The following is a 14,625-nucleotide window of genomic DNA, read 5'->3' on the forward strand; positions in this document are numbered from 1 at the left end:
TGCAATGATATGTGTGCAAAGAGCTAGATATAATGCAGTATTATATGTCTGCAATGTGTGCAAAGAGCAAGATATAATGCAGTGTCAAAGGCCTGCATACATGGAGCAAGTTACTGTGATATTATTTTGTATCATAGGCCTGCAATGTGTGCAGAGAGCAGCTTCATAGGCCTGCAATGTGTGCAGAGAGCTAGATATAATGTAGTATTATATGTCTGCAATGTGTGCAAAGAGCAAGATATATACTAGTTATGCAACGCTTTCGAGTGGTATACTATGAAATATCCCACGAGTCACTTGCATTTTCTCGGATACACACTCGCCTAAAGGCGAGTTGTAAGAAGAAAATACAAGTGACAAGTGGGATATTCCATAGTATACCACGAGAAAGTGTTGTGTAACTATTTTATACCATGCCATAGAAAATACGCTTACTAAATTTCATCTAGAATAAGATCGCAGAGCACGATGGGAAGGTTGGGTTGAATACCGTCGAATATACAACAGCTTTCCTGTATTCTGATTGGCTGTATTTTCTATGGCATGGTATAAAATGCAGTATCAAAGGCCTGCATACATGGAGCAAGTTACGTGTATTTTTTTTGTGATATTATTTAGTATCATAGGCCTGCAGTTTGTGCTGAAAGTAATAATATATGGCCCAGAGTGTATTTTTTAAAGTTTTTTTTTTCTTGGTCCCTATGCACAACTAAGTTTTTAATTTGCTTTTTTTTTAAGTAATCCTTGTTTGGTTGATTTTTCTTTTTAGTTTGAGATTGGTAAACACTTCCTTGCACGAGTGCTTTGTTTGATAATGATCCCGATCTTTGTGTATCTCTTCTGGTTTGCCATTCATTTCAAGATGCTGCCAAACACGTAAGAAAATAATAGTACGATTTTACAGTAAAAATGTTCCTGGTAATGTTGTCAGTACAAACCTACAGTGGAATCTTGTTTTTCAACCCCTAAGGAAAACAAAAATTGGTTTAAGAACCCAGGGTAAAATTACAGTGTTTGACTAAAAAATTGCAATTCCAGGGGAAACATCTTTTGGTTCGAGTTGTCAGGAGATCCTAGAAATTGAGGGCTTGGTAGTTTATTTATTCAAGACTTTTGCCCTTTCCAGCTACCAGAAACTTTCCAAATAAGTTGTATGTAAAGTTGTGTAGAAGTGAACTTGCTGATCTTAATACTATGAAAAAGTTATGCCCTTGAAACAATTAGTTCATGCTTCGTGCTCTCCATTTAAAGAACTTCCCACATACACCATAACTCAATAGTGCACAATAAAGCATGGCCCAGTTGTTAAATGATGGCTGACCCTGAATGCGATTATTCCTGCAGATTGCTAAATAGCAATAACAGCAGCAACATTACTTCAAGTTGTAATATATTGTATTTATTTTTTGATTGATTTAGTGGCCCAGGTGATGGCTTCTTCAGTTCAGCTTTCCAGTCAACTCTAAAAGGAAATGTTCTCTACAAGAATGTGGTACCTGAAGGTTCGTAATCTTGAGTATACTATTTCATGCACATATGATCTTACTCAAGATTCTTGTGTTTAACTAGAAACCATCAACAGTTTTTCCTCCTTTGCCATTTTAAACCTGTGCTCTTTTTGAGTTTATTCATACATCAGCATTTCAGACCATTAGATAGCACATGATTTCATAAATATTTATTGAATGATATTTTGTTCAGTTGAAGTTAATGTTATGTAATATTATTCTAAAAATGATGCCATCAGTAGTAGTTTTAGTTGTGCTTAAATACGTTTTTCATTTGTTTCCTTCTCAGACCTGGCATTTGGTTCAGTTGTTACACTTAAGAACACCCGAGCTGGAGGAGCTCTTTTACACTCTCATACACATCTGTACCCCAAAGAACATCCTCCTGAGCAACAACAGGTGAATATATGCTTTTGTTTTCATTCCCTCTGACTAAAACAGATCCCTGAGTGTCCTGTTGTAACACGGACCTGTAGGTTATCCATCACTGGGTCCTGTTGTCATAAGGCCCTGTAAGTTTTTTGTCAGGACAGGTACTTTAGGTATCTCTGGGTGCTATTATGACAGGGACCTAGGTACGTCGGGGGGGGGGGGGGACCACGCACACCACACAACACGAACAGGGGGGGGACCAGACGGACCCAAACGACCAGGACAACCAAACACATCCCCGAACAAGCCGGAGACCCCCCTGGGGGTACAGTTGTTCAACTCTACTAAGTCTTATTGAGACTGGGACCTACAGGTACTCTAGGTTCTACACATATGCAACAGCAACTTGCAGGTCCTGTGGTAACAGGGACCTGAAGGTCCCTATAAGTCCTATTGTGTCAGGGACTGCAGTTATTTATCTCAACATCCTGTTATGACAAGGACCTGTAGATATTCACCTCCAGGTTCTGTCATGACAGATCTATGCATATAGGTTATCTATGCCTGGGTCCAGTTATGAAAGGGACCCTGTAGGTTATTATCTCTGGATCCTGTTGTGACAAGGGCCTGTTTGTATCCATCTCTGGGTTCTGTTATGAAAGCCAATTTACTTCTTATAATCTGAGCTAAGGATGGAAGCTCTTCCATGTGCCTTTGTAAACTACACCTGTAGATTCCTGGGAGTGAGCTCTTGAGCACATTCAAGGTGTTGTTGAGATGCATGTTTTGTTAGCAAAGAACATGTATGATCACTTTGTTTCTACCTGTCAAATTCACCATGGAGTAATTCTTTTCAGATTACTTGCTACTCACATAAAGACGACAACAACAAGTGGCTGGTAAAAAAGGCTTATGAAGATTACAGTGAGTGCAGACTGACTGTTTATATTCTCCTGAGCACTATCACCATAAACATTTCAGTGAATTCAAACCAACTTTAGCCACACTGATATATGACTTTATAATTATTTTTGTAGCCGTCACATCTTGTTTGCCAGAATTTTTAGCTACAATACCGTAGAATTCTGGTTATAAGCCCTGGGCTTATACAAATTCGTAAGGGGTTTTGGGAGGGCTTATATTAAGCGGAAGGGGCTTATATCCGGGAGGGCTTATAAGCGACATAAAAATTCCGTTTCGGAACGAGCCACGGAAGTGTTTATCGAAATACGTTTTTTAGTTAAAAACACATAATAAAGCAACATTAAGCGCTGTTTAGTACTGCCATGCGGCTGAGGGGGGCTTCTATCCTGGGCTTCTATCCGGGGGGGGGGGCTTATAATCGGATGTATTTTTTTGTTTCCAGGTAGATGGGCCAATAACCGGGAGGGCTTATAAGCGGGGGGCTTATAACCGGAATTTTACGGTATTATGCCAACTGGCAGGGGGCAGACCAGTCAGCCTGTTTATAATTATAAATATTAAATGTGATTGAGGAGTTGAAAGTCCTAGGGATCACTTTTGAAAACAGCACTAGCTGATAGTCAGATCAGTGTGCAGGGCTGCAAATAATTTTTTTCACTTGAAAGGACATATGTCCTACTAAGACACCATCTTGGTCAGACAAAACAAAATTGTGGTCAGACAGATATTTTTATTCACCCTTGCCTTAAAATGATTTGCAATCAAAAAATTGTCCGGGCATCATGTTCTTCTACACTTGGGATTTCATCGGACATGAGCAAATTTTGGTGGACCAAGCAATGTTCAATGACCAACTATTATTTGCAGCCTTGGTGTGGGGGACTTAAAACAGGGTACCACATGCACCATCTGAATTCTATTTCAAGTCTAGTTCTGTCACTATTTGGCTGCACTGCCTCCACCCATGATGCTATCAGTTGCAGCTCAATCATATAGTAGAAATTATTCATATCATTTTTATCTTTTGCAGATGACCAGGAGCCTCTGGAATACCTGAAGAATGGAGATTGGATCAGATTGGAACATGTTGGGTATGTACATTTTAAAATATTTTTTTTCTTTTCTCAATGTTAGTCAAGAGTGCTTCAAGAGGCTCTGTATTTTCTTAACAGTACTGTCAATTGAAATAATGTTATCTTAAAAGAAAAGAATACTGGTAGTTAGTTTATGGGTATACAAGTTTTAAGGCCAGTTTGACACAGTTCAATGTAGAAATGAAAGTACAGTATACATAGTACATGTTCAACCAATGTATCAAACACAAGTTAGAGTACCTTATTGGCAGATGTATCTCACAACGATAGAGAAGTTTACCAACTATAATATGCATTGTGCATACATGTTGGCAATTTTGCAACTCTGTTTTGAAATTCAATTTGTTTAGGACCAAGAGAAACCTCCACAGTCATACAGAAAAAGCTCCTCTCACCACACATCATAATCAAGTTACAGGCTATGGAGATGTAAGTACATGTACATTAGAATGATGCATGCTAATAACAGATTGTATAAAGGCATACATGTTGTGGTTTAAATTTGACAAAAGAAGCAAGGACAACACAAAATAACCTTGAGACAGTCTGCAGCAGAAGAGCTGTCATAAGTTCACATACTTTTTATCTGAGAGTAAAGCTCAAAAGATGGCATGGAAAATTTTTCAGTCTTGAGAAACTTATGGCTTATATGACATCACAGGACTGATTTTCATAATTAAAATGAACATGGCAGAAGCTTTGGAATAATGATAATGTCACTAATTAAGTTAATTATTTATAAGTTATTTTTGCACTCCTCCCTTTAAAAAAATCACTTGTTTGCCTAAATGGTAGAACCATAAAGATAATAATTTTCATATTATGAAGTTTTAAATAAAATTTGTTATCATGATATTTTATGAGACATGTTTTGATTGTTCAAAAATCAAGTCATTTGAATGTATAATAGAACACACAACTAAAGCAATAATTATTTTAAACAAGCATATTAAATTTTATTGTATAAGCTCCATTATAAATTCAAATGTAATTTGTATTTTTTACTCACAACTGTTCAAGATGATCATTGAACACTCGAAACATTTCTTGTTTTTAAAATAAAAAAAGTCATCCTTTTCTCAAAAATAAATTGTTGAATTTTTTATTTTTTATATTTAGAATGGGAAAGGAGATGCAAATGATTTTTGGCGAGTAGAAATTGTGAGTGGTGAGGGTAGCGATGGAAGAATCAAGACTGTCAAGACGATTTTCAGGCTTGTTCATGTCAACTTGGGCTGTGCCCTGCACGGCAGCACACAGGTTCTACCAAAGTGGTACAGTTTTTAAAATTCATACAGTAATTTAATTGGCAGTTAGTTTGTTTAAATTGAGGGTAATATAGTTTTTTTTTTAGTACTAGTTTAATTGACGCTGTTAAACCAACATGTGTCACTGATCACATCTTAGAGCAAACTGGAATTTAGACTGAAGTGAGGAAAGCCCCTGAGAAAGGACAATGGGACATTCACAACTCAAATGACATGCACACTCACCACACGTACATCATGTTAGATCAACCCTGGTCTCATTACATTGTGGAATAATGTCGCTCCTTGACAAAAGTGGCTCTAGCTAATTAAATTTTCTCTTCACAGTAATAATTAAGTCTCCCCATTTAATCAATCAATCAATTAATTATTTGGTCAATGAGTCTGAAGTTTAGTCAGTATCAGTCAGTTTATTTTTAATATTATTGTCCACAGTACCAGTGTTCCAGATAAGAGACGGGTCTCGGGTCAAAAACCAGATAGAGATGGATACCTGACCCGACAAATGAAATGGACAAATAATGTTTTACATAGAAGTAACAATAAAAAGCAAAGAAGGAAGTTTCCAAAGACAAAGATATTGGAAGGAAATCAAATTCAGGGCAAGAAAGAAATCACATCTTTAGGTTCATCCATTTTAGTTCTGAAGGCAACTTCACTATCCAAGACTGTGCTCTTTTTGCACTTTGTTGTCATCTCCTTTCGAGCGACAAGAAAAACTAGCTTTACCAAAACGTCCGTTCAAGTTGCCTTTTTTTTCAGCTTCCGCAACTTAGGTCCGAAAACAGCTTCACAATAAATTTCTTTTTTTCTCCTTGCTATCTTTTGTTGCTTCAAATGCAGTTCACAAAGCAAAATTGTTCTAAATAGAATGTTTAAATTCATTTGTGAAGTCAAAAGATCCTCGAGTTTTCGATCGTGTCCTGCACGTACGACAAAACTTGTGCCTTCATGTACATTTACTACAGACAGTAGTTTCATTTTACACTACGTATAGTGTCAGTGAAAAGTCTTCCCAGTTTATGCGCCTTATGTATTATACACGAAGAAGAAAGTCATGACAAGCATTTTTCTTAAGGACAGAGGGTAAAAAGACAGCGGTTTACTATTTATTACAACCAGTTTGAATTAAAAAAAAAATGAAAAAAATTGTGGAAATTTTGTCATTCTATGTGGACTACTGAGTAAGAACACTGAGACCAAAGTACTGAATAAAAATACAATTTCATTTTGAGATTCAAAACGTGGTCATATGTACCCGGAATTGAGAAAACCAGTCTAAAAAAGATGCTTCAATTTTTTAAAAATTGTCTGGGAGAGCATACCACCAGATCCACCTAGGAAAGACACAGTTAAGTTGTTTCCCATTCTTCCTCTTTGGGAAAACACATGTATGAGCTCGAGAGCTCTGTGATAGGTGAATTATTTATAGTACGTTTTAATTAATCAGGTATTTTCTTTTCTTTTTTACCCAAGATGTTGAAAGCATAACACTCTTGTAAAGTGTGTGCAGACCCCTTTCTACAAAAAGGGATTTTTTTCTGACCCTTTCCTCTAACAAGGCACTACATACACCGGGTTGGCAACTTTTGGTTGACCTGTCTGATAAATTTTGTGACCCCTTGCTTCAAAAACTTAACTGGAACACTGCAGTACATATAGCAAGTGTGAGGTGCGGTGACCTAATGGTTATTGCACTCGACTCCGAGCAAGACACTTAACCCTCACAGTGGCTCTCTCCACCCAGGTGTATAAATGGCTACCAGTGAATTTGCTTCTGGGTGGTAACCCTGTGATGGACTAGCATCCTATCCAGGGGGAGGTAGAATTATACTTGAAATACTAGTATTACTAATGCTACAGAAACCAGGATAAGCCCTGCCTGTATAGGCCACTTGGCTCAGACACAGACTACAGTACATGTAGCTAACAACAGTGTGATTAAACAACACTAAAGTCAAATTTTATTGGTTAAATACAGGGGCTGGGAGCAGCTGGAAGTAACCTGCAACCCTATTGTACATCATGGACATAATCTTTGGAATGTTGAAGGCCATGAAAATGAAAGAGGTGAAAAAAAAATTAAAAATATTGTATTTTGAACAGTCCCTCCAAATGTTTTGTAATGTGATCATCATGCTTAGAGTTTAGAAGCAGTTAAACGTTACTATCTATTTATTAAAATTTATTTATTTGATATTTAGAAATTTATTTATATTAAGCAAAAGCAGTTTATTTTAACTGCTCGGATTAAAGCTCTTAAACCTTCTTGTTTAATTGTGATCTGACAAAAATTATCAGCATAGAAAGGCCGGGTCTGTTGCCATTACCTTTAGTCAGATCTTCAGACAGATAAAGGCTCAGAGTAGAATGCAACAATAGTACATAAATAGCATGTTAACTAAACATAGTTTAAATTATAAAATAATGGTCAGGAATATTTTGTGTCTGTACATTTCAGTACCAAAAGCTGCATCAGACTTCTACAAGCCTTCCTTTCTTGGCAGTGTTTATGAATCACACATTGTTATGGCTCAGGTATGATACTAATACTTGTACTTAAGTATTTGCGTGTATGTGCAGTTTTTAGAGCATGATATATTTTTAATAACATCTAAATTGAAAATATTGAAGGACCGCAGCCAGGATACAACATATTATAAAATTTAAAAACGATCTCTGACTTAAAAATTTTAAAAATACAAGCTTTCGGCTGTTTGAACTACAGCCTTCGACGGGTAAAATGTACAAAGGTAATATCATAATATCACTCCTCCAATTTACCCTGTCCAACAATTATTTCATGTTCAACGACAAAATCTATAAACAAGTACACGGGTGCGCAATGGGCAGTCCAGTTAGCCCTGTCATGGCCAATCTCTGCATGGAGGAGATCGAGGAAAGTGCGATTAACAGTTCATCCGTTCCTCCTAAAATCTGGAAACGGTATGTCGACGACAGCTTCTGTATCATTAAAAAAGACCATGTGTCAGCTTTCCATGACACATTAAATTCAATCGACGCCAACATTTCTTTCACCATCGAAACTGAATGTGATGGAAAGATCTCTTTTCTCGACACCTTAGTCACCCGAAGAAATTGTGCCATCGCTGTCGATGTTTACAGAAAGCCCACGCACACAGACAGATATCTTGATTATAATTCTCACCATGATAACAAACACAAGGCCAGCACGGCGGCAACTCTTTTACACAGAGCCCTAAATTTACCCAACTCTTCCGAAGGAAAACAACGAGAACTTAACCGAGTTCATTCAGCACTTGAATCTAATGGTTACCCATCGAAGTTCATTAAAAACATCCAGTCTAACAAAACCCGACCCTCGACAGTGCTGTCCCCGGAGGAACTTGTTGGAACATTTTTCAAAATGGTCGAGGCGCCCGAATCACACAAGTCATTCGCCTCTTTACCATACATTAAAGGCGTAACAGAACCTCTGACCCGTGTCCTCAAAAAGCACGATATCACAGTAGTAAACAAACCACTGACCACCCTCCAACAACAGTTCCCGGCTCCAAAATTTCGACCTTCTTTGGAATCAGACAAACGTTGTCTATAAAATTCCTTGTTCTGAGTGTTCATGGTGTTACATTGGTGAGACGGGCAGAGCCTTCAACACCAGGAAAAAAGAACACCTGAGAAATGTAAAAATCGGTCCGCGATGCGTACGTGTGGGGGCTTGATAATTTCAAATTTGATTCTTCTTTTTTGTGAATTCATTTAGTACATTCAATTACCTTAAGGCTGCTATTTATTGCGGCAAATAATCTTTGTGATTTTTTGCAAATTCATTCCTTGAAAATTTATGAGCAGCAGGTGATTCAAACATTTCTTTGATGCACATGATAACAGATAAACAGCGGAATGTCTATTACATTGATATACGATATTTTCGCCCTTGCGTCATTAAGAATGTAAGCGTAGCGCAGTTGGGTAGGCATCTGACTGGGGAACGAGAGGTCGCCAGAGGCCCGAGTTCGAATCCCAGAGGGGACAATTTTTTTCTTTTTTCCTTTTTTTTTTCTTTTTACCGAATGGTAATGAGGTTATGTTATGGGCCGCATTTTCTCACTCGAACACTCACTCACTCACTCACTCGATTCTGATATCAAACCGCAATTAATTTATCATTAAACGAGAAACGTGCTGATGGAAAGGTCTTTTAAACGCATTCAGCACATGTCAATCAGAAACAAATTATTCTTCAACCTCGTTCCAGGGTCTCTCTCTTTCAGGGCAGTAAACTGAATTTCACAAAACAAATCGAAAGAGGACCACTTCCACTTATCCTCTGGTGATAAAAGAGAATAGAATTCGCTCAACGAAGCCTCAGAGCATAGGCTAACAATGACCCATTCACGTAAGAAAACATTCAAAGACGCGTTTTAGTAAACACAACATTCATGCACGTTTTTGTTTCGCGTCACATCATCTTTGTGTCACATCATCCGTTCTTCATCTTTTTGAGTCGTGCAAAAACGCGCATCTTTCTCTCAAATTTTATTCGCTGCTTAAAATAACGCTATACGTGCTGGCAGAAAAGTAAACATATTTAAAAAACAAATTTACTTAATGCTTAAAAGGATCAAAGGTTACACTTAAATATTTTTGTGATGAAATAGAATTCGCGCTACGAAGCCTGAGAGCACGAACCATCAATGATGCAATTCCCATGGAAAAATAAAACATTCACAGGGAAATAAAGTGATATTGTGTTACATTATTGAACGCTTATTTGAAGAAAAAAAGCTATCAATGACCCATTCACGCAAGAAAACACTCGAAGGCAAATTAAGTGAGATTGTGACATTACTGATAGCACCTATGGACTACATATAGTTACGCTTAAACTGTTATAGAAAATTATTATTGCATGTGACGTGATTTAATAAACGTTTCAGCTCACTGGAAAAACACAAATGCGTAGCACGTTTCTGTTTCGCGCTACGTCACCTCGTGTCACGTCATCCGTTTTTCATCTTTTTGAGGCGAGCAGATCTCAAATTTCATCGGCTGTTCAAAAAATAACAACGCTTGTCGCTGCCTAACCTCCCACGCAGTCGTTCTTAGGGGCGATTGTGTTCCACACCGTGTAACGCAATCGCGGGGAGGAGTGTAACGCGATCACCCCTAAGAACGACTGCGTGGGAGGCTAGTCGCTGCCCGGTATGTATATTATATATGTGCTGACAGAAAAGTAATTGAACACACAATTTATCGCATCTAAGACAGTAAAAACCATATTCAAAGGTTACAATTTATTTTGGTAGTGAAAAATAGAATTTGCGCTTCGAAGCCGGAGAGCACAAAGCATCAGTGACCCATTGACGCAACTCACATGAAAAAAAAAAAAGCATTTAAAGGCAAATGAAGTGAGACCGTTACATTCTTGAACGCTTATTTGAAAAACAAAGCGAAGGACGCCACTTCATCGAATTACCATGAGGTTGCTCGAAGAGCCTTTGATTTAACCAGTAGCACTAAAATGGTTTGTTTATTATATCGCTCCGTAGGTATGCATTGCAGAATAATTTACATATATCAGAACATATAGCCATATAGACTGATTCAAGTACAAATGTATTAAATTGTGCTGTTTCTGCGGCTTTCAATATTGGCTTGCGTAAGCGTAAAAGCTCCTCTTGAATTGATGTGCAACCTGCACAGACTTCCAGTCAAACGAAATGTTGGCTAGTATGACTTCGTGAGCTGCTGTAATGACGAGCAACTAAAAGGACAGCTCAGTGAAATCAAAGAAACCACACGAAACATACAACACGCCAAAATCCAATATGGCCTACTCGACACGCACCGCCGACTCATCCCCAGGCTCTCTCGCAGAAGACCACGTGACACAAGCAAACCCACACACAAATAAATAAATAAATCCCGCAGTCGATAACAATGTGGCGGCTTTGCCCCCCACAAAAACCGCGGCAAAAGGTTCAAGAATTGCCAATCACGTCTGGTCCAACAATCACGCGATTTACTTTGATAATGCATCTGTCATTGACAAAGGCGGCTTTAGAACAAGAAAAACGTTGGAAGCGTGGCATTCGAAGCTAACTCCCAATGCGGATAACAATTCCTGTCCTCTACCTGGACAGTACAACATTCTTTTTAACAAATATTCTTAGTTTTTAGCATTGTTATTTCGCATTCCTTTTAATATTCTTAGTTATTAGCATTTTTATTTCGCAACTTCACACACTGCATATTTTACCTTTGTACATTTTACCCGTCGAAGGCTGTAGTTCAAACAGCCGAAAGCTTGTATTTTTAAAGTTTTTAAGTCAGAGATCGTTTTTAAATTTTATAACATCTAAATTGCCATCACTTATTCAATTTGCTCTTTTAAAAAAGCCTTAAGAACAAAACATAGTTACAAAATGTGAATAACATTTCATGTTTTAGCTTACTATTTTTATTAAGCAATTAATGCCATGTAGGCAACTTACTTATTTTTTTGTAGTATCATGATTTTTAAGCAGTAAATAACTATGTTTTGCGTCTGGAATTTGCATAAATCGTTTCTCATCTTTATGATTTACTCTTGTCTTCAGACCAACTCTGGATTCAAGCCAAAAGAAGGAGAAGTGACATCACAGCCTTGGCAGTGGCCAATTAACTTCAGGGTAACAAATTAAAATTGCCTTGATGATAATGATTATTTAAATATCTTTCATTAAAGATCAGTGGTCATATGCATGCTGGGGCTGTGTGGGGGGGGGGGGGGGATACTTAAGGATCAATACTTTTTGATTTGCAATTTAGATTTTTTGGGGTGTGTGGGGTGGGTTCATAAAATCTCTCCAACTTGCAGGGTCATGTTCTAATCCTGGTTTTAATTTTTTGCTATTACACTGCATTTAACTTTGGACATGTATGATTTTTTCACGTTATTTAAATGTTGGGCATATATATATTTGTAATAATTAAATAGCTAGTATTCACTTTTGCAGTCCTCTTGCATTTCATTAAATTATATTTTTGTAGTAAATGTCTGTTTCACTGTTATCTCAGGGCCAGGTATTTTCCGGTGGAGATTATCGTGTTTATCTTCTTGGCAACCCGGTACGTATTGTGTTTTGTATCACCGGAATCTATTTTACCTAAATACATTTTGTAATTTTTTTTTAATTTTTTTTTAAGAAATCCAGGAAACAGTCTTCCCAGTAATTAAGGTCTTTCTCTCATGCATTGTATCTTCACCAAGTCTAACTTCCCTGTTCCCTTGGGACTTGTGGCTTTCCCACGCCCCATTGCAGTATGACTGCATAACAAAAAAAAACTTTAAATTTATTAATATCATTCAGTGTTTTTTGTGGAAGATATAAGATTTCCTTTACATGTGTGTGTTTAATCTACACATATTTTCTATCATTCAAAATTAATTTTACTTTACTAGCATTTGGTTGAAGTTTTTCCTGCAATAAAATCATCACAATGTATTTGTAAATAAGCTTATAATTATATATTTTTTGAAATTAATGCTTGTTTTTATTTTGGTGTTGTTAGGTTATCTGGTGGTATGTGCTGGGTGTCATGTGCCTGTTTGGTTTGCTGTACAGTTTCCATGCCGTCAGAACACAAAGAGGATACATTGACCCTCCTCAAGAGCAAGGTAGAGGCAGGGTGTTCATCAGGCATCGAAGAATTCTCCTTCTACTACGTAGAATTCTCCGGCTAAATTTCAAAGGCCTGAAACTATTTTTTTTATAAAGATGCGGAACCTTTAAAAATCATTCTCCGGTTACTATACACTATTCTCCTGCTATTACAATTGTTAATGAAAACCCTGAGAGGAACAAATCCCTTAGTCACAGAGCTGTATTGGTATAAAGAAATTGGTTGCAAAAAAAAAGAAATTGGTAGATAGCCAAATGGTGCAGTGCATCCACTGTTTTCCAGATCAAATAATTAATTGGATTTGGAAGTGTTGGGTTTGTGGAGGGAGGAAAGCCAGGTAACCTAGAGAAAAACCATCAGGGCAAGGGCAAAACCCAAGAACAAACTCAATCTATCTACAAATTATGTCAGATTCATGATTTGAGCTTTAGTCACATTGGCAAAAGTGAGCACTCTTACCACTACTGTGCCATCTCTGCTCCTCCAAGTTGGCTTTTTGCCATGGCTTGACAAGTGGGTGTTTATGGGGAGGGAAAGGGGACTCATTGTCCACCCCATCCATCCAAAGAATGTTGTAAAAGGGTAATTGGGAGTTGGAGGTGTGGAGTTTTGTTGATTTTGAGTAAAATGGGACAGACTGGAAAGCCTTTTGGTTAACATGTTACTAGCGAGTTAGGAAATCCCTCAAAATGCTTGAGGTGCATGTTTTCACCCGTTATGGACTTGTTAATTACATACTCCCAGTATAGTAACTTAAATGCACTGGCTGTTCAACTGTCTTTCAAGAAAGATGTTTTTCTAATCAGTTATGTTTATATTCAAGTGTGCTTCTACTGTTTTCAGCTCGCAGAAAAAGAATGGAGTCAGCATGTGGATGGTTGTTCCTTGGTTGGGCGTTACACTACTTTCCTTTCTATGCCATGGGACGTGTTTTGTACTTCCATCACTACTTTCCCGCATACCTATATGGTGCCATGATGGCAGGTTAGTACTACAACAAGTTATATCTATATTATATCCCATAATGACCACTCAAAAGACCATGTTCCTTTTGGGTATTTTACAAGACTATGAGCAGTTGCTATTTTTTCACAGATTCTGAATTTTTTTTTTTTTTTTTTTTTTTTTTGGGGGGGGGGGGTCACCTTGCCCGCTCAGCCCCACTTTACACACAGTCATTTATTTTTTCGCTTCACGAAGCAGAATATCTTGTGTACACTGTCCCCTTTCAAGCAAACAGGCACATACTGTACATGCATGTTTTAATAAAATGATGACCTCATTTTCTGGTACAAGCTGTTGGCCGAATAATCATCAAACCTACTGCAAGCACTAACCAAAATGGCCAGAAAGTTGGCGCGATAACTGCAATTTCAGTCTGTCTGCCTTATCGGAAAGGCCATTGAAGCCCACCGCCACCTTGTAATAAATTATCTTGTGGTTTATTATATCATGTTGTGAATGTTATTTACTGGCACATGTTATAGAGGGTGTTAAAAAGGACAGCGGCAGCTAATGTGTGTTTTTTTGCAGGTGTGGTAAGTCAGTACTTGTGCAAATCATTAGCCTTACTTCCAAAGCTTGATAAGTGGAAACAGATGGCCTACCATGGGAGTCTTTGTTTGCTTCTTGCAGGATGTATTATTAGGTAAGATTTTTGTGCTATTTACATTTTTATAAATCATGCTAGAAACTACATATTACTCCATTCCTGTCTACAGAGACCATAAACCTTTCATGATGCAGCAACAAGAATTGTTCTCTAGCTTGTTCTCTGGTCTGTTCTCGTCTTTCAACCCGGTTTGCTGG

At 37.6% G+C, this 14,625-nt stretch overlaps 1 protein-coding gene across 3 annotated transcripts in view; it reads left to right on the plus strand.

Annotated features, from left to right (window-relative positions):
• The window catches only part of LOC144634558 (protein O-mannosyl-transferase 2-like), a 53,217-nt gene that overhangs the window by 7,646 nt on the left and 30,946 nt on the right, over positions 1 to 14,625 (plus strand). For all 3 annotated transcript variants that reach the window (XR_013567216.1, XM_078493553.1, XM_078493554.1), the window contains exons 8-21: positions 770 to 876; positions 1,420 to 1,502; positions 1,798 to 1,907; positions 2,738 to 2,804; positions 3,835 to 3,895; positions 4,249 to 4,327; positions 5,018 to 5,172; positions 7,148 to 7,236; positions 7,628 to 7,704; positions 11,751 to 11,822; positions 12,211 to 12,261; positions 12,706 to 12,811; positions 13,660 to 13,800; positions 14,350 to 14,464. Coding sequence is in view for 2 of the 3 variants with exons in the window: in XM_078493553.1 (XP_078349679.1) it covers positions 770 to 876; positions 1,420 to 1,502; positions 1,798 to 1,907; positions 2,738 to 2,804; positions 3,835 to 3,895; positions 4,249 to 4,327; positions 5,018 to 5,172; positions 7,148 to 7,236; positions 7,628 to 7,704; positions 11,751 to 11,822; positions 12,211 to 12,261; positions 12,706 to 12,811; positions 13,660 to 13,800; positions 14,350 to 14,464 (1,313 nt within the window). In the remaining variant the exon portion in view is untranslated. The remainder of the gene's footprint in view (positions 1 to 769; positions 877 to 1,419; positions 1,503 to 1,797; positions 1,908 to 2,737; positions 2,805 to 3,834; positions 3,896 to 4,248; positions 4,328 to 5,017; positions 5,173 to 7,147; positions 7,237 to 7,627; positions 7,705 to 11,750; positions 11,823 to 12,210; positions 12,262 to 12,705; positions 12,812 to 13,659; positions 13,801 to 14,349; positions 14,465 to 14,625) is intronic.

This window comes from Oculina patagonica, chromosome 13, assembly GCF_052425735.1.
Source record: "Oculina patagonica isolate OP01 chromosome 13, crgOcupat, whole genome shotgun sequence".
In the NCBI taxonomy this organism is placed as follows: Eukaryota; Metazoa; Cnidaria; class Anthozoa; order Scleractinia; family Oculinidae; genus Oculina; species Oculina patagonica.